General features: G+C 40.5%; 1 protein-coding gene across 1 annotated transcript in view; it reads left to right on the top strand.

Annotated features, from left to right (window-relative positions):
- LOC127654024 (apoptosis regulator BAX-like) overlaps positions 1 to 20,272 on the top strand; it is a 29,542-nt gene extending 9,270 nt beyond the window's left edge. Inside the window, exons 4-7 of the mRNA XM_052140960.1 lie at positions 1,190 to 1,351; positions 5,961 to 6,093; positions 10,413 to 10,517; positions 19,237 to 20,272. Of these exons, the coding sequence (XP_051996920.1) occupies positions 1,190 to 1,351; positions 5,961 to 6,093; positions 10,413 to 10,517; positions 19,237 to 19,335 (499 nt within the window). The 3' untranslated portion in view covers positions 19,336 to 20,272. The remainder of the gene's footprint in view (positions 1 to 1,189; positions 1,352 to 5,960; positions 6,094 to 10,412; positions 10,518 to 19,236) is intronic.
- Positions 20,273 to 21,385: the final 1,113 nt, after the last annotated feature.

The following is a 21,385-nucleotide window of genomic DNA, read 5'->3' on the forward strand; positions in this document are numbered from 1 at the left end:
TTCAGTATATTTTGAACTCTGAAACGTTTAACAAAATTTTATATTTGTAAATGTTTCTTTTAAAAGGTATACCACACTTTCAGAAATATGTCCTAGTCAAACTAGGGCTCTTAAACTTCATTAATTAATACTTGATTAAAACGGACCATTTACACAATTTCAAGGAAAATATCAGGATGCCTGAACTTTGCGTTAAGTAATTATCTAAAAGTCGTAGTTTCAGTTAATTGATTTTTTAAAATGTTGATATTGCGAACAATATTTCTGTAATTTTATCAGACAGGATTGAATGTTTTACAGTGAGACAAACCAACATAAAAAACATTCCAAGAATTCATTGCTTATAGTCTTTTGTAGAATTCCTTTAAAATATGACAAGGCAGTTCCTTAATGACATCATCCTCCAGGAAGTGACATCATTTTTGGTGGGAAAACACCAGCATAAACATAATTAGGTAATAATAATAACAAAAAAAAAAACATTATATATTGTAATGTTGTATATATATATATAAAACTTTAGATTTAAAAAATGTATTAGTAAATGTTGAAATTAACATTAACCAAGATTAATATATGCTTTAAAATATTGTTCATTGTTAGTTCACTTTAACTAATATTAACCAATGGAACCTTAATTATTTAAAATTCACCCCTGTTTTTGCTTAATTGTATTTTTTCCAACATATTAAAGGTGCACTCAGTAACTTTTGTCTTTGTATCATCTTGGGCTTACACTGACACCTAGTGGCTTGGATGCAGCATCATTTAAAATAAACAAAATTCAATTTCAGATGCCATTGTAGAAATTCACTAGTATTCACAGTCAGCCATGATTACTGTAATCGATGAGGGAAAGTGTCAAATAACAGGATGGTTACTGAGATTAAGCGAGTAGTATTCGGCTGGTCATGTGATTCTAACATGGCAGCCCCCATGTGCGACCCACTCCATGTAGGATAAAACAGCTTTTATAAGGTTACTGATATGACTGGAGTTTTCATTTTAATGTGAGCGGTCATCATTTCCTACATATATTGCAAAATTATAATTAATGTCTTTAGGACGTTACACGTAAATGTACTGCATATATGGAATGACCCGTACATCTCATTCACATGTGACCCGCTAGCAAAATGTATTTCTCACTGTTATTCTGCTTTGGTCTTTTCATTGGATTCTAATCAAGGTACATTATTGAGCGTGCTGCTGTAGAGTATCCAAACATGCATGTGAGCCATGAGGACCTTGGAGGAAGACCTCAGAATGCATATGATCCTAAATTCAAAGAGTTTGTAGATCAACTTCTGAGGATAGCAGATGAGCTTAACAGGAATGCTGAGCTTCAACAGTATGTATTTTGTTCCCCTCCTGTCACTTACTTCGACGTTGTGTCGAAGTAAGTGACACTAGGGGTTTGTGTGAGTTGTGACACTAGGGGTTGCTCTTGGGAGCCCGATTCACATTCAGATCTTTGAGAAAAGGATTTGTCATTGGCGAGTTGAATTTGCATGCTATTCCTCCCTCCACTTAGTGCCCCTTGCCCAAATTTTGGACACGTGGTTGTCGCTTTCAACCTGTTGCGCTGGTTGGCCAGAACCATCCGACTCGTCTATGCGATTCAATTCGCCAGGCGCCTGCCCTGGTTCCGCGGTGTTCTCTTCACGTCAGTGAAGGACGAGAGAGCCGCCGTCCTGCGAGCAGAGATCGCGGTCCTCCTTCAGAAGGATGCGATAGAGCCTGTCCCTCCAGCTGAGATGAGACAGGGGTTTTACAGCCCTTATTTCATCATTCCCAAGATGGGCAGTGGGTTGCGGCCAATCTTGGACCTGCGAGTTCTACACAGACTCCCTTTCAAGATGCTGGTGCAGAAGCACATTTTGACGTGCATCCGGCATCAATATTGGTTCGCGGCGGTAGACCTGAAGGATGCATACTTCCACGTCTCGATACAGACACTTCCTACGGTTTGTGTTCTACAACCGGGTGTATCAGTACAGGGTCCTCCCCTTCGGCTTGTCCCTGTCCCATCGCGTATTCACGAAGATTGCAGAGGCAGCCCTTGCCCCATTAACAGAAGTGAGCGTCCAAATACTGAACTACCTCGACGACTGGCTGATTCTAGCGCATTCTCAAGAGTTACTGTGTGCACATAGGGACCTGGTGCTCACGCACCTCAGCCGTTTAGGGCTTCGGGTCAACTGGGAAAATGGCAAAAAAAAGAAAACGACACAGACACCTGTTCACAATGCACTTTGGTTAGCACTGACGATTACTTTCATGCCACATGGACCTGTCAGCCAATTTATTCCCTTTTGGATAGCAGTGACTGATAAACTTTCCATTATCATGGGCTGTAGAATCCCTCCATCACCATCACTTGTTTACTCTGTAACACCATAGAAGTCGATAATCTTCCAACCAAATATAAAAACCCTTCCTCATCTATCTAACTATCGCTGTTAGATAGTTAAACTGGAAATCAAAAGGATCTATACATATCAATCTTACAGAATACATCACATTAGAAAAAATACAATTTTCACCCACAAGAAGAATATATTTACATTTAATTTCATCTGAAACCCATTTTTAATTTATTTGAATCTAAATCAAACACCTGGAACGGATCTATTTTTATAATAGATAAACAATACCTGAGTATTATTTAATATACTGTTCTACAATTATTTATAGATTGATGTCATTTAAATATATTATAATGGTTTATATGCTATACTGTATATCATTTCTTTTCTATATATATGTACATTTTGCATGTAATCGTTATAGTTAATGCTATTATTGTTATTGTTGATGGGGTAGTGGTGGTGGTAGTTATTTATATTATTAGTTACAGAACAATTTGTCCTCCCTCACACCCGCCTCCCTTATAAAATCCAATTCCAAAAACATTCTATTTATGCACTTATAATTGATATACTTTATTATCTGTCTGGGTCTGGCGACTGTTCTAGTGCTGTCGGTTGGTGCGGTTGTCTTGTCTTATCGGCATGGGCATTACCTGTTTGATTTTTGGTTTACGTGGCCCCTCCCTTTGCCGCCTGTGCCGGCGGTCCCTTACCCAATTACTGTTGTTGTTATTATTATTATTATTACTAGTATTATACTACTACTACAGCTATTATTATTATTATAACTATGATTGTTCCATATCTTTTTATCACTCAGCTAGTTTAAATCTATATCTTTCTTTTTCTCTCTCTCCACCACATCACCAGAAAAATCTTATTAATAATAATGATTACTGTTATATGATTATAAATTAACCTATTCCTTAAACTAATCACAGTATCTGTAGACACTACTATATCTATGCATCTATAATTGTGTTTGTTTTTTGTTTTTTATGTGTGTGTGTGTCTCTAACTTATATAAGCTGCTATGTCTTGTTAATTTGTGTTTTGTTCAATAAAAAAAAAAAAAAAAAACTGGGAAAAGAGCAAGCTCTCCCCGGTTTAGAGCATCTCTTTTCTCGGCATGGAGTTAGACCCTGTGTCAATGATAGCGTGCCTCACAAATGTCGGTTCTGAACTGCCTGAACTTATCCAGGCAGCAAATGTCGGTCCCACTGAAATACTTTCAGAGGCTGATGGGGCATATGACCTCTACTCTCTGAAGTGGCATATCTTCGCCAGGTGGTGTTCTTCCCGTGGTGAAGACCCAAAGAGTTGCGCAGTCAGGTCAACGCTTTCCTTGCTGCAAGAGAGACTGGATGGGCAGCTGTCCCCCTTCACTCTCAAGGTTTATGTAGCTGCTATAGCAGCATATATCCACGATGTTCAAGTTAAGTCCCTCGGTAAGCACAACCTGATTATCAGGTTCCTGAGAGGCGCCAGGAAGTTGAATTCTCCTAGGCCATACCTCTTTCCCTCATTGGACCTCTCTGTGGTCCTCTTGGGCCTACGGAGAGCCCCCTTTGAGCCCCTTGAGTCAGTTGAGCTAAATGCCATCTCTCTGAAGACTGCCCTCCTGACTGCGCTCACTTCCATCAAGAGGGTCGGGGACCTGCAAGTGTTCTCTGTCAGCAAAGAGTGCCTAGAGTTCGGTCCTGAAGACTCTCATGTGATCCTGTGACCCTTACCGGGCTATGTGCCCAAGGTTCCCATGACCCCTTTTAGGGATCAGTTGGTGAGCCTCCAAGCACTGCCCCCGGAGGAGCCTGTGTCTGGTGCATGCTTTGCGCATCTACTTAGAGCATCTAAAGATCTGCGTGCGGTCCGAGCAGCTCCTTTTCTGCTTCGGTGGACAGCGGAAAGAGAATGCTGTCTCCAAACAGAGACTTGCTCACTGGATCGTGGATGCCATAGCATTAGCCTACCAGGTCCAGTCCGTGCCCGCCCCCTTGCGGATTCGAGGACACTCCACGAGAAGTGTGGCTTCCTCGTGGCACTGGCCAATGGCACCTCTCTAGCCGATATCTGTAGGGCAGTGGGCTGGGCATCACCCAACATCTTCGCGAGATTTTACAATCTCCGGGTTGAGCTGGTCTCGTCACGTGTTCTTTCAGGTACAAGTAGGTACATTTCGTTAGACGGACAGCTGGCCATGTGCATCGCTTGTGTATTGCGCCTTTCCCCTCCAGGTAGGTGAAGCCTTGCGCTCTTTCTCCCATGCGTGTTCATGAGTTGTGTACCCTGGATGCTCTTCCTCCTAGCCCTCTGACTCACAAATTCAGTGGAGGAATCCGTAGTCAGACCCAGTACGAGTGCTAACAGGCCCTGTAATGGGGTAAGTGCTCCACAGGTCTCGGCTAACCTAGTAACCTCCTGTGTGTATTTCTTCCGTCTTTTTTCAGTAGACCCGCATCTACCTTTGCAGGGCCTCCTCTGCCCGGTTGCTGTGCTTGTAGAAACGCCTCCCCTATGAAGGGGCTGACCTACCACTGCAACTCTTCCATGTGTGGTTCCTGTGGGCCCATATGATGTATTCGCCACTTTCATACCCTCCCCCTCAGGGCAGGGTGTGGCCTCCGTGGGGTCTTTTCCGCATGAAAAATAGGAATGGAAAAGAACACCTTCCCCAGCGCATTTTATGGGACAAAGGCCCCAGCCGAATAACATTTTCTAAGTGGAGAGAAAGACTTAGACCTGCTCCCATACTGGAGAAAACACAATGTTTTGGGGCGTCTGGGGAGGTTCCGTGCAGTCCGAATGCATCTGTTTCTACACTCATAGTAGCTTGCCTACACCTGCATCAGCAGTTCACGTGACCAGTTCAGCCTTTGTTGCATTTCATATTGGGACCCCTATTGTCACTACATCGACACAGTGTCGAAGTATCTTAATCTCCTCTGACCTTGTTTTAATTTGAAGCCACTATTGATGAGAAAGGAAGTATCAATTGCAAATGGCTTAATTTATATTGGCTTTAATGTTTTTTGGGAGGCAGTTTTAAAAATGACTTTACTTATGTTTGCAATGTTTTATGTATGCTAACTTAGTTCACCCATAAATTACACTTCTGTAAAAATTTGCTCTCCAGGATGTTGTTCCAAACCTGCAGGACTTTATTTCTTCTGTGGAACACAAAAGGATATGTTTGGCAGGATCTTAGAAGCTCAATCATCCTTCACATTTATTGAATTTTTTCCTATACAATGAAAGTGAATGGTGGCAACATTTCACATCATCTAATCATTCATTCGAGCAACAGTGATCAAAGAGTAAAACTTTAAACCAGTACATTGTAGATAAAAAGTAGACTGGAAGCTTTTTAGTTTACATGTAGTAACATCCCAAATAGTTTATGTTGCATGCTTTGTTCCTTCTTTGAATGCGGATTTTGGGAAAAAAAAATTAAAAATCAAATTGAAACAAACTTTGGTAATAGAACAGTTGCAGTTCCATTTTTCATTTGTTGCAAATTAATGTTAGTGAATAATTGCCAATTGATAATGTATACTGCATGACATACAAAATGCTTTCCTTTCCTTATAGTCTTATTAGTACTGTGGAAGCTAACTGCGCTCAGGATGTCTTCATGAGCGTAGCCAGGAGCATCATTGAAGATGGCATTAACTGGGGACGTGTCATGTCTCTGTTTCACCTCGCATATCAGCTTATTTGCAAGGTAAAACACCCAGTTTATACAGTGGATACATATCTGTGGCAGACAATCCTCTTGTTCGGTAGGGAAAGGAGAAGCAGGAACCAGATTAACAATCAACAAGAAATTAATTACAACATAAAACTCTGAACTGAAACATAAAGACACATTGACACGCACACACACAGCAGCTGCATTCGTCTCTCTCTCTGGCATTCCCGGCTCCTCCTTTATCTCTCTCCCGCTGATTGGGCAACCCCCTCCTCATCACAATATCGAAATATCAAACCAAATATGGTTAATGTTCATGGTCAAACTACACCTGTGTAAAAGTATGTTAACACTTTGGAATTACCTGCATTTATGTACAGAGCATTCATAAAAATTCAGACCCCTTAATTTTTTTCACATTTTGTTATGTTGAATCCTTATGCTAAAATGCTTTAAATGTATATTTTTTCCTTATCAATAAAAATACTGAAATATCATATTGACATAAGTATTCAGACCCTTAACTACTTAGTTGAAGCACCTTTGGCAGCGATTACAGCCTCAACTTTTGGGTTTGATGCAACAAGCTTTGCACACCTGGATTTGGGGATTTTCTGCCATTCTTCATTGCAGATCCTTTCAAGCTGTGTTTGGTTGAACCATAGACTGTAAAAAAAGATGGAGGACGCCCCTTCGCTCTTTTCCATTTGTGAGAACTGAAGCCGCCAGTGTCCCGATATGGCGCTGACATCTTGGGACTTGAGTCTGCGCAGTTGCGATTTCGGGACCAGACCTGCGCAGTAGTGAGCAGGAAGTAAAGCCGCGAAATCAAGGCCCCGCCCTCGCTCTCGCTGAATCAATCGCAAGCACACGCCCATGCACTTTTGACTTATGACAGTGTGAAATAATTAATTATAGAAATTTAGATATTAAATTTAAAGCTCCAATCTCCTCAGTCCTCCGAAGATCCCGAAAAAAAGTCTGTTGGTGCTTCAGTGACTACTTCGCTCAGAGAACCTGTCAATCACAGCTGTCAATCATGATGTCACAGCACCGTTTTTATAGCATCAAATAACTAACTAAAAACAAACTTATTTTGAAAACAAACACTTGAAATTACATCAAAGTGATAGAAACTACAGTAAATGACATAAACTATCTTTGGAAAAAAGATATGTCAAGTGTAATTTAATTGTTTAGTTGGTCTCACGTCCCGTTGAATAACATGGGGAGGCGGGGTTTATGACCTATACTAGGACCAGTCACCGGGGGGCGATCGAGACGTTTTGGCTACACTTTTGAGGGCTTGTGCGGCACACTTGGGTTGAATGGAGACCATCCATGGACAGCCATTTTTAGGTCTCTCCAGAGATGTTCGATTGAGTTCAAGTCCGGGATCTGGCTGGGCCACTCAAGGACATTCACAGAGTTTTCCCTAAGCCACTCTTGCATTGTCTTGGCTGTGTGCTTGGGGTCATTGTCCTGTTGGAAGGTGAATATTCGGCCTATGCTGAGGTGCACTCTGAACCAGGTTTTCATTAAGGATATCTCTGTGTTCAGCTTTCCTTCAACACTGACTAGTCCCTCAGTCCCTGCCGCTGAAAAACACTCCCACAGCATGATGCTACCACCACCATGCTTCTCAGTTGGGATGATATTGTGCAGGTGATGAGCGGTGCCTGGTTTCCTCCTGTTTGGAATTGAGGCCAAACAATTCAATCTTCGTTTCATCAGACCAGAGAATCTTGTTTTTCACAGACTGAGAGTCCAGTGTCTTGCACTGAGGAGAGTGTCTTGCACTTCTGTCTGGCCACTCTGCCATATAGCCCAGATCGGTGGAGTGTCGCAGTGATAGTTGTCCTTCTGCAAGTTTCTCCAATTTCCACACATGATCTCTGGAGCTCAGCCAGACTGACCATCGGGTTCTTGGTCACCTGTCTTACCAAGGCCCTTCTCCCCCGATTGCTCTTTTTGGCTAGCTCTAGAAAAAGTCCTGGATGTACCAGACTTCTTCCATTTAAGAATTATGGAGGCCACTGTGCTCTTGGGAACCTTCAATGCTGCCCAAATGTTTTTGTAGCATTCCCCAGATCTGTGCCTTGATACAATCCTGTCTCTGAGCTCTGCAGGCAGTTCCTTTTGATCTCATGGCTTGGTTTTGCTCTGATATGCATTTTCAGCTGTGACACCTTGTGGATTGATGTGAAAAAAAAAAAGCATTTTAGCATAAGGCTGCAACATAACAAAATATGAAAAAATTGAAGGGGTCTGAATACTTTCTGAATGCATTGTTTAAATACTTCATCTAAGTTACAATAATGAACAAATACAATTCTTTTTTAACTAGTAACACACAAATTATTGTTATTGTACATATTGAATAGATAATTTGAACATTCATAGTGTAGGTTGGAAAAAGTATGTGAACCCCTAGGCTAATTTAGAGTCAGGAGATGGCAAACCTGGTATCCAATTAATAAAAATTATATTGGAGGTGTGGGTTAGAGCTATTTTGGCTTATAAAAGCACTCAAACATTTTGAGTTAGCTATTCACAAGAAGCATCTGCTGACGTGGACAATGCCTTGCAAAAAAAAGATCTTAGAAGACCTATGGTCAAGAATTGTTGTTTTGCATAATGCTGGAAAGAGTTACAAAGTTACCTCGAAGAGCTTAGATATTCATCTGTCCAAAGATAGACAAATTGTCTATAAATGGAGATGATTTAGTACAGTGGCTACTCAGCCTAGAAGTGGTTTTGGGACCTGGAACGCTTACCATCATCGAGGGCAAAATTAATTAACAAGTTTATCAAGATACCCTAAAGGATGATGTCAGGGTGGCTGTGAGCCAGCTGAAGCTCAGTAGAAATTGGGTGATGCAGCAGGACAGTGACCTTAAACATTGAAGTAAACCCACTACAATATGGCTTCAAAACAAGAAAATCCACCTTTTGGCTTGGACCAGTCAGAGCCCAGACCTTAAACCAATAGAGATGCTCATAGAGAATGACCTCAAGAGAGCCGTCCACCCCAGACATCCTAAGAATATGGCTGAGCTGAAGCAGGTCTGTAAGGAAGAATGATCCAAAATTCCTTCTGAACGTTGTGCAGGTCTAATCCGCATCTACCGGAAATGCTTGCTTGAAGTTAGTGCTGTTAAAGGAGAATCGACCAGTTATTAAATCCAAGGGTCTCTTACTTTTTCCACAACACTGTGAATGTTTAGTGGGATGTTTCAAATAAAGACATGAATGATTATATTTGTTTTTGTGTTGTTAGCTTAAACACATTGTGTTTGTTTATACTTGTGACATTGATAGAGATGAGATCACATTTTATGACCAATTAAGGCTGCAGAAAACCAGCTAATTCCAAAGGGTTCACATAATTTTTCTTGCCTCTGTAGGACTTGAGGACTTGTGAACTGACTTCATTCACACACTACAAGTCACCTTGACACCCAGTTAGTTTAAGGAATGTTCCGGACTCAATACAAGTTAAGCTCAATCGACATGTGTGTGTGGCATAATGCTGATTACCACAGAAAATAATCTTGGCTCATCCCACACTTATTTTGAAGCAAATATCCCGGATAAAAGGCACTTACTATGGAAGCGAATGGGGGCCAGTTCATAAACATTAAAATACACACGGTTTCAAAAGTATAGCCACAAGATGTAAAAATGTTATATTCTTGCATGACTTTAGTGCCATAAATTCAGGGATTTACGAACTTAACAACATTTTCCGATGACAGGGTTGATCTGAGCTGTGTTGTCATGACAACAAAGATGTGATGTTCGATAGACCTTGACACAAATAAGTTTAGTGTGTGATCTTTCTAAAATCATTAATTGATATATTGTTTTACGCCTTTGGGCTATACTTTTAAACCAGTGAGCATTTAATATTTTATGCACTGGCCCCATTCACTTCCATTGCTTTACTGGAAACATTTAAAAAATATATATATTTTTAAATAAGCAAGAGACAAGTAAAAATTATTTTAGTGATTACATTATGCCACAAATGCTGTCGATTGTGCCTAATTTTAAAAGTAATCACAAAAATAAACCTGAAATATGGCCTTAACATAATTTGTTTGCAGAAATGTATAATTCATTTATTTACTGTGAGTTGATTATGATTACAAGTATTGCCTATATTGCCATGAGCTTTTCTTGAAAAGAAGTGTTGAATGAATTACTAATTAACATGCTGTAATGTAGGAGGAACAAGGACGTTTTTTTCTGCGACAACTGCGTCAAAGTCTTAACAAATGCTGTATGATATATCATCATAATTTTAAAGTTCAAGTTTTTAAGAACATTATTCCTCTTCATTCCTTCAGGCACTGATTGAGAACAAGCTTGAAGTTGTCAAGATGATCATTAGCTGGTTTTCACAGTTTATGAAGGAAAATATTTTTCATTGGGTCAGACTGCAAGGCGGATGGGTAAGTTGCTGTTTTTTGGATATATGTGTGTATAAGTGTTAATATGGCCACCCATGTGGAGCCACACAGGTCGAGCCAGACATGAGCCACCACACACACAGATGCACCCACTCGGGCCAGGAAGTGCACTGGCACAAACCCAGGCACATTCCATCTAGTAATACACAAACACAAAAACCCACCGTCCCATTATGGCACCCAGCTAGACAATAGTGATTGGATACATTGGAACGATTGTAATATAAACATCATATAAACTAAAATAAATATGTATGGATGTTTGATTAAACATACAGATCTAATTCTCATTAACACCTGCACAAATACATGCATTTACAGTTGGGTTTAAAAGTCTGCTACAGAAAACGCTTAATACGATGTCTTTCATTACAAATTATATTACCATTATAACAATTAAAATGTGGCGGAGCTTAGCGAAGGGTCTGTTGAGCACAGACGCCATCATATCTTTGTCTCTCATCCAACACCACGACAACACGCATCTACAACGCTCCCCCAGTGGACTTAATTGTAACTGTGAGATTTGGTTTTACAGATTTACAGTGATCATGGCAGGCAAATGTGCAAAGGAAAATCAATTTGCAATATTCAATTTCTGTTGACTATTGCAAAGGTCAATTCCCCCATAGCAACCTGGAGTTAAGTGCCTTGCTCAAGGACACAATGGTGGTGACTGTGGGGATCAAACCAACAACCTTCTGATTACCAGTTCAGTGCTTTAGCCCACTAGGCCATCACCACCACATTGCAAATGTCTAAAATCATCTGTGATTAGCCACTGGCTGGTAAATATTCAAATCAATGTAATGACATGTACGAATTATGCTTGTAAACAATACACATGTAGCAATATTTATAAGTATATATTAGGGCTGTTAATCAGTTAAAAGTTTTAATCTAATTAATTACATGGTATGTCGATTAATTAATCTCAATTAATCGTATACAAAATATTATGTGAGAAAGCCCCTCAAATAACAATAAGTCATTATTAAACATTTATAAATAGTTATATTTAAATAATTATAAATTAATTTAATTGTAAAGGGATCAATGGAAAGGAGGAGGCGAGAACCGGCTTTTCAATGTAAATAATATTTTAATTAACAACTTAAAACAAGGACACAAACACACACATGACGGACATGTCCGTAAACTATCCCTCTCTCCCGCACGATCCTCTGCAGTCGACCTTTATCCCTCTCGGGAGGCTTGATTTGCCTAATACGGGACCGGCTGTGTAGGATCACGATCCGGCCCCGCCCTCCGCCCTGCCACATTCCTCCCTCGTTCTCTCAGGCTGGGGAGCCCCCAGCATGACTTATACCCCCCCCCCCCCCTTTCCCTGGGGGAGGGCGTGCCGTAAGCCCCGTCTGCTGGTAGGTCATCCCCATCTACCTGGACGAGGGAGGGGACAAGGGGATGGAAACAGAAATTATTAAACTGGGGGGTACTTCCTGTAACAGTGTAGTACACCACAAAAAAACACTGTAAAATTTAAATGAGAGGGAAAAGGCCAACGCGGAGCGGCAGTGAGAGAGAGAGAGGAGAGAGAGATGGGAAAAAAAAAACTTACTCGCCAGTTCTCCGATACGCCGTAGCTTGCTCCTCGGCCACTCCTCCACCCTCTATCGGATGACAGCCGCGCCTCTCCGGGCGGATCCGAGGCAGACCTCCAGCCCCTGGCGGACGGAACGCCCCGCCGCGTTCTCGGGGAACAGAAGGGGTCTCCTCCGCCCCTGGCAGTGGTTCTCTCGCTCCAGGCGGTCGGCAGTGAGCCCCTCCCCGCTCGCGGTCGGCGGTCTTATACCCCGCCGTGTTTCAGCGGCTGGTAGGGAACTCCTCCGCCCCTGGCAGCAGCCCTGACCGCTCCAGGCGATCTGTTAGGAGATGGCCGCAGATGGCCGCAGATGGCCGCGGCTGCTCCGTTTGGGTGGACTGTAGTGGCGAGAACTCTACTACGGCGTATCCCTCCTCCTTCCCGGGTTTCTGGCACCAGTGTAAAGAGATCAATGGAAAGGAGGAGGCGAGAACCGGCTTGATAATATAAATAATAGTTTAAATGACAAACTTAAAACAAGGACACAAACACACACACGACGGACATGTCCGTAAACTATCTCTCTCTCCCGCACGATCCTCTGCAGTTGACCTTTATCCCTCTCGGGAGGCTTGATTAGCCTAATACAGGACTGGGTGTGTAGGATCACGACCCGGCCCCGCCCTCCGCCCTGCCACAGTAATATTTTATAAAAAATTATAAAACAGATCATTAAAATGCATGACATTATTTTTGCACACAAGTGAAGCATTAAATAAGACAATACAAAAAGTGGCTTTAGAATGCAAATATTGTTTATTAAACATAAGCCTATCACTGGCCTACAGTTTACTGTCCGAGATTTATTCTAAGTTTAAGTTTATCTTGTTTAAGGACACGTCAATGTACACCTGCGTCAGACGGATGCTTTTGGAGTGGCTCTGTTGCTTTGCGTGATAAACATACAGTTTTTAGGTCGCTGTGTCAAGTTAAACGAAGTTTGAAACTTAGAAAAACACGCATTGAGATCCCTGCCTTTGGATATGTGTTTGTACGCAAGAAAGTGTTCTCATTTGTGTTGTCTGCTCTCAGTAAGTGTAGTTTATTCTATGTCTGTTTGAGCTGCGCGTTGCATATACAGCGAGTTTCGCTTACTGCCCCCTGGAGAAAACAGGTGGTACTCCATGCTTGAATTGCTCATATGGAAGAAATATTCCTCATTATGGACGTGATTAATTGTGTAAATTTTTTTAACGTGCTATTTTTTATATAATTAATCGTACTGAATTAACATGTTAAATAGACGTCCTAATATATATGCATTAAAATATATGCAATTTCATCATATTTATTGATGGAATATACAGATTAGTTAATTTTTAAAAAGCTAAAATGTGAAAATTCTAAAATTATGAAAACATAATGATAAAATAAAATTTGTAAAATAGAAATTAGAAGATCCATTTAGCAATTAACAGCATTAGCTGAGAGATAATTAATTTCATATGTAAGCAAAATATACATAACTCCAATGAATCAAAATCGAATCAAGGACTTGTGAACTGAATTGGAAAATATGTATCAATACACTACCCTAATCGTCATTGATATCAAGCCCAGCGTTTCACTTTTATGGGGCTTGTTGTTTTTGGAGCTCACCAGCCCATTAGTGTATGAAAAAGAGTATTTTAGATATCCTGCAAACTGGACTGGACAATATTCACTATACAGTTTTTTTATAATTTGCCTCACACTATCCTGTCCTTACTTTTAAACATGTTTAACTCCATCTGAATTTTAGGGAATGTTCCATATTCTTGGAAAGAAGCAGAAATCATTCCTATTCCAAAGACTGGAAAGGATCATAATGGACCTTCCAACTACCAACCTAGAGCTCTGATGAGTTGTTTATGTAAAACCATAAAGAGAATGGTAAATAAATGACTTGAATGGATGTTGGAGTCTCAACATCTTATTAGTAATGCTCAAGGTGGATTTTGAAAAGGAAGACGCACTGTAGATCACCTCATCTGCCTTGAAAGTTTTATATATATGATACTTTTATCAGAAAAGAACTGTCTTCTTTGACTTGGAGAAAGATAACAATACGAACTGGAAGTATGGTATTTTGAAGGATCTATATCAACTTGGTTTTAGAGGCCATCTAGAGGCCATTTAGAGGTCAGCAGCCATATCACCCTGTAGCTCAAGACTGGTTGCCTGCTGAAGCTAAGCAGGGTTGAGCCTGGTCAGTACCTGGATGGGAGACCTCCTGGGGAAAACTAAGGTTGCTTCTGGAAGAGGTTTAAGGTTTAAGCTCACACTGTGCTCACACTGTGCTCTATGTGGGTTCTAATGCCTCAGTATTGTGAGGGGGACACTATACTCTAAAAAGGCACTGTCCTTTGGATGAGACGGTAAACTGAGGTCCTGATTCTCTGTGTACATTATAAATCCTAGAGCACTTCTTGTAAAGAGTAAGGGTCTAACCCCAGTGTCCTGGCTAAATTCCCCCCATTGGGCCTCTCAATCATGTCCTCCTAATAATTCCCTTCCCCTAATTGGCTCTATAACTCTACTCTCCACCTACAGCTGGTGTGCGGTGAGCACTATGGCTGCTATCGCATCATCCAGGTGGATGCTGCACACTGGTGGTGGTTGAGGAGAGTCCCCTGTTCACTGTGTAAAGTACTTTGAGTGTAGTGTCAGAATAGTGCATATAAATGTTACGTTCATTCATCTACCCATTTTTATTGCCAATGTTTTATCGAAGACATTTTATAGTCAGGATAGGCAATACCCTATCGGACTCATACAGACAAGAGTTAGGATTACCGCAAGGAAGCATCATATCAGTGACCCATTTTTAGTATCAAAATAATAGTGTTGCAAAAGTCGTTGGATCAAATTCTCATTGCAGTCTTTATGTAGGCAACATTTGTATGAGCAGTATTGAATGTAAAATCCAGCTGACAATTAATGAGGTTCAGGCCTGGTCTTTGTCCAACAGGTTTAAGTTTTCAAAGAGTAAAATAAAGTCTGTATGCATTTCTGCCAGTTACACTCTCTCCATTATGACCCAGATGGATAACGATCCTATCAAAGTTGTCAAGAGAGACCAAATTCCTTGGAAAAACCTTTGACAATAAATTTTATTTTATCCCTCACATAAAGGTTTTAATAGATAAATGCCATGGATATTTTATTGTATTTTATTTTCTCCCCAAATTGGAGTGCCAAATTCCTTAATTCCTAAATTAAGTCCTCGTGGTGGCGTAGTGACTCGCCTCAATCCGGGTGGCGGAAGACAAACCTCAGTTGCCTTCACGTTCGAGACGTCAATCCGCACATCTTATCATGTGGCTTGTTGAGCACATTACTCTGGAGACATAGCATTTCTGGAGGCTTCACGCTATTCTCCACGGCATCCACTCACAACTCACCATGTACAACAAGGAGGTTACCCCATGTGACCCTACCCTTTCTTGCAACTGGGCCAATTTGGTTAATTAGGAGACCTGGCTGGAGTCACTCAGCATGCACTGGTATTCGAACTCACGAACTCCGGGGGTGGTAGTCAGCATCTTTACTAACTGAGCTACCCAGGCCGTAATATACAGCAGAGGCCAATGCAATTATTCTAGCACTGGATCAAATTAAGACCTCACAACAGAAATATTTCTTAATAATAACACTTTCAAAATCATGCCTTCAAGCTCTTGCATCACACAAAAATGACCACCCAGACCTTGTAAAGATTTTAACCAAATGGTCAGCTCTGGATGCATATCATTTTTATGTTTTCTTTTGCTGGGGACCAGGCCATTGTGGAATCTGAAGAAATTAACAAGCAGACTCTGCTGATAAGAAGCACTTTCTACTAGGGCTGTCGATTTAACGCGTTAATTCAGAGCGATTGATTTTACAAAAAAGAATGTGTTAAAAAAATGTACGCAATTAATCGCAATGCCCCCGGATTGTAATAAGGAAGATTCCTGAGAAATGCAAGCTTTTAGTACAACCTGTTTACTCCAGAGGGCAGTAAGTGAAATTTCAGCTGTATGAGCAACGCACAGTTTATACAGTGAAGAAAACACTTCAGTAGGCAGAACAACACAAACATGCGTTACGTTCTTGCGTTCAAAACACTCGAAGGAGTGCAAATACGATCTAAGGGATCTCAATATGTGTTTAAAGATTGAGTATTAAACTATATTTAACATGACACAGTGAACTAAACATTTTATGTTTATGATGCAACACACCAGAGAAGGCTGACGTAAGTGTACATTGACGGGTCCTTAAACAAGCCCTCATCATAAATCTCCAACTGATTGACAAATTCACTTGTGAAATGGATTGCTGTGAACTGTGTGCCAATGATTGACTTATGATCAATAATATGGTAGTAAACAATACATTGTATTCTAAAGCCGCTTTTTGTGTTGTCTTATCAACGATTAACACTTCTGCTATAATAACTGTATAACTGTAATGCATTTTAATTATCTGAATATTTTTTATTTTATATATATATATATATATATATATATATATATATATATATATATATATATATATATATATATATATATATATGTAACGTTATTCAATGGAAAGGAGGAGGCGAGAACTGGCTTGATAATATAAATGATAGTTTAATGGTAAACTTAAAACAAAGACACAAACACATATGACGGACATGTCCGCTAACGATCTCTCTCTCCCGCACGGCCCTCTGCAGTCAGCCTTTAAACCTCACAGAGGCATAATTAGCCTAATACGGGACCGGGTGCGCAGGATCACGACCCGGCCCCGCCCTCCGCCCTGCCACAATATATATACAAATTTTCAATATTTAAAGATAACTATGTATAATTATTTCAACAGGGCCTTTATTTTCACCAGATGGCAGGAGGGTGAAGAGTGTGTGTGAGGGGTGTGTGGGGTCATCCACAATGCTGGTTGCTTTGTGGATGCAGCGTTTTTTTGTAAATGTCTTTGATGGAGGGAAGAGAGACCCCGATGATCTTCTCAGCTGTCCTCACAATCCTCTGCAGGGCTTTGCAGTCCGAAACAGTGCAAGTCCCAAACCAGGCAGTGATGCAGCTGCTCAGGATCCTCTCAATAGTCCCTCTATAGAATGTAGTGAGGATGGGGGTTGGGAGATGTGCTTTCCTCAGCCTTCAAAGAAAGTAGAGACGCTGCTGGGCTTTCTTGGTGATAGAGCTGGTGTTGCGGGACCAGGTGAGGTTCTCCGCCAGGTGAATTTGGTGCTCTTGACGATCTCCACAGAGGAGCCGTTGATGTTCAGTGGAGAGTGCTCACTCTGTGCTCTCCTAAAGTCAACAACCATCTCTTTTGTTTCGTCCACATTCAGAGACAGGTTGTTGGCTCTACACCAGTCCGTTAGCCGCTGCACCTCCTCTCTGTATACTGACTCGTCATTCTTGCTGATGAGACCCACCAAGGTCGTGTCATTGGTGAAGTTGATGATGTGGTTCAAGCTGTGCATTGCTGCACAGTTGTGAGTCAGCAGAGTGAACAGCAGTGGACTGAGCACACAGCCCTGGGGGGGCCCCAGTGCTCAGTGTGGTGGTGGTGGAGATGCTGTTCCCGTTCTGGACTGACTGAGGTCTCCCAGTCAGGAAGTCCAGAATCCAGTTTCAGAGGGAGGTGTCCTGGCCCAGCAGGTCCAGCTTTCCAATCAGGTGCTGAGGAAATATTGTGTTGAATGCTGAGCTGAAGTCTATGAACAGCATTCGAACGTATGAGTCCTTTTTATCTAGGTGGGTGAGGGCCAGATGGAGGGTGGTGGCGATGGCTTCGTCTGTTGAACGGTTGGGACGATTCACAAACTGCAGTGGGTCTAGTGGGGGGGGGGGGCAACTGGGTCATAATGTGCCTCATGACGAGCCTCTCGAAGCACTTCATGATGATGGGTGTGAGTACATACACAATACCAGACAATTCAACCTGTACAATTATGTTACATGGCTGCTAAATATACATTCTCCATTTATTTACAATAGGACAACACTAAACCACCAATCTTCTTCCGAAAAAAATATGTAAGAGTTGAATACAGAGGAAAGGTTTATCTTAATTTATCTCATAAGAAATGAGGGGGATCCACATTTATGATATCACAAAATTATATCCTTAAAATCGACTGGGCGAGAAGCAACACATTATTATTTATTGTTGACTTAAAGCGGAACTATGTCATCTTTTCAATTTTAAATTATTTTCTCCTATCCCAGCTTAATATGCGGAGACAACTATAACTATAAGTAGGCCTTTTGTAGGTTTTTATTTGTTTACTGTTAACACTATGGTTGGGATGCTATGAAAATTCCTGTATGTTTTGAGCAGCCCGTACTGCTCGACACAACAACACTGACTCAACCAATGCCGTGAGTTGGGGGTGGGACTATCTGTTAGTGCGACCACTGGGAGACATAGGGCATGTTCAGAAAGCTGTTTTAAAAAACGATGTTTATTATGCAATACTGTTCAGTGGAGCTAGTGGCACAGAAATGACACACTTCAGCTTTAAATATTATATTAATTGGAATTTAAAGAAATTTGTAATTTTACCTATCAAACAGTACCAAACCTGAGTGGGTTTCACAGGATATGGCTCCAGAAACAGCAACATACAAACCCACAATCAGTCAGCTGTCAATTGTGGCTATATTTGTGAAACAGTGTGTAGTTAATGTTTTGTGTACTGTACCTGATACTTACATTGTATGTGCCTTATTGCACATTTTTTGAGTGGAATGCGTGGAATATAGATATATTATGCTTGCATATTTAATAGGTGTCATTCAGTCTCAAACTTCGTTTTCAGTGTGTCAGGCCTAATACGGTGTTCACATTTAGTTGGACTTACCATAATTACAAAATGCCAACTTGTAAATTCTACTCGGTTTTATTCACATCCTCAGAATCACAAATTATGTTTCATGACAAAGCTCAAACTCTGCTCACAATGCTCAAAATTGTTCAGTACGGTCTAGTCAGAGATTTGTAATATTCTGCATTTCCAACTTGTAATGACGAGTTTGGTGAAGACGCGTTGTGAACGCATAATGGTAAATCCAGCATGACGTGAGTTGTGAATGCACCCTAATACTTTGTTCTGTGTTACAGGGAGGTGTTCTGCATATGATACCAAGATGGCGCACTGTGTCCTGCATTGCTGCGGTGGCGTTCATTGTAGCTGCTCTTTACTGGAAAAGAACTCGCTAAGAAGTCATGACCAGTCATGCCGGATGTGCAGTCTCACAAATGTGGAAACTTGTATCAAAAGCAATACAATGTGTAATTGTTGCAAGTAAACTTACTCATCTTGGGTCAGATGGACCAATCATGCGGCAAATATCTTTTCTATTTAAATTAACCTTTAAAGACTTAAAGTTGTGTAACTGGTAAAGTTACAACGATAGATACCGTTGCCCTCAATTCGATTTTGTTTTTCTATTAAGGTGTTCAATGCAAGAGGGTGAAGGAGAAATTTTCACCTTGATTTATTTATTGACAGGGATGTGTTTCTTTACTCAAAGATTTTAAAGACACTGCACTTTTCTCCATCAGTGCCTTTTTACTGTAAGGTGTTTTTTTTTATCAACTTTTTAATGTGCCACAAAAGTTACCAGCCTTACCTCCAATCAGCTAAATATCTGAAATCAAATGTTTACTGTCAAGTTTTTAAATGATGTCATAGGGCATAAAAAGTAGTCAAATGCAATATATTAGACCTGCTTAAAGAAAGGTAAACCTAAACAAGGGTTTACAGTTTTTTACAATCGCTATGACAATTTTTTTAGTACTTTTAACAAATTTCCTAAACTCTTAACGCACCAACACACAATTGGCAAAACATTTAATTTCATGCTCAAAATCACACATTGTAAACTAAACTCCAACACTAGTTTTCAAAATACAATAATACACTAGCAACAATACACTATGTCTACCAAAACACTGCAAACATGTCTCAAAATCAAATCATTTTTCAAAACACTAACGTATGTTCTTGTCCAACAGGAAGATTTAGTCAATCACAATGTCATAAAAACATCAGATGGAATTACAGAAACTGCATTATTTTATATGTGTCAGGTCTTATACAACAGACAGTATATTGTATTGATCATAGATTGTGTTTTGCACTGCATTTTCTTTTCAAGCCTCTCTACATTTTTGTTTTGTTGGGTTTAGGTTTTGCTGCAGAAATTCAATAAAAAAAGAATTTTTTTATTGCCATTTATTATGTGAAAATACAAAATATACGAACAGAAAAAGCACCAGAAGAAGAAAAAAAAGAAAAGAAAGAGTCTAATCTGCCCGGTCTTCTGCATTTGGCCACATGTTCTCATCCACATCACACCTGATATCTTGTCTGGCAAGGCATCATGGGAAGAATCTTTTGGCATGCCTTATCCACCCCTGGCAGTGTTCTGCTGTGATGTCTTGGCATGCAGCATCCATTGCATCCAGGAGGGACATTTGGTCCTGTGGATGATGGTCAAAAACCTTCCATCTCCAGGATGAGAAAAACTCCTCAATGGGGTTGAGGAAAGGGGAGTAAGGAGCAAGGAAAAGGGACATCATCCTAGGATGGGCGTCAAACCATGCTGTGACTGCACAGGAATGGTGGAATGCCACATTGTCCCACTCCTCTCCCTTGCCCTTGTCCTTGTCCCACTCCTCTCCCTTGCCCATATTTTATGCAATATAACAGACTTAGAATAGGAAACCAGTGATGCACATAAAAAACAGGAATTTCAGTTAGACTGACCATGATATATATGTATATTATGTCTGACCAGCTAGGTAATGTCCCAGTACTTGCACTGAGGAACTGCAAGAGCATGTTGTGTGCACACTGATTGATTGATTTGATTGATTGCTTTATTATTATCCCCTTAGGGAAATTTTTGTTGCTTGTGTTTCAACATGCGTACATATAAGACCAACAATATACATGTAACAGATATGCAGATTTATATATAAAATAAATAAAAACAAATTCTAATCTTCACTGAGACCCGCTCAGTGAACACCCTGTCATTTAATAATTTTACTGCGTGTGGCAAGAAGGAATTTTTCCCCCTGTTTTTAAAAATTGCTGGCATCCTGAATCTTCTACCTGAGGGTAATATCTCAAATTTATCAAACAGAGGATGTCTATTGTCTGATATAATTTGTCTTACTTTACTAAGGCATCTAGTTTTATAAATTTGTTCAAGACCTCTTAAAGGGATACCAATTAATTTACTCGCAGTAATCAAGACCT

The sequence above is a fragment of the Xyrauchen texanus genome, chromosome 2 (genome assembly GCF_025860055.1).
Source record: "Xyrauchen texanus isolate HMW12.3.18 chromosome 2, RBS_HiC_50CHRs, whole genome shotgun sequence".
NCBI classification, from domain to species: domain Eukaryota; kingdom Metazoa; phylum Chordata; class Actinopteri; order Cypriniformes; family Catostomidae; genus Xyrauchen; species Xyrauchen texanus.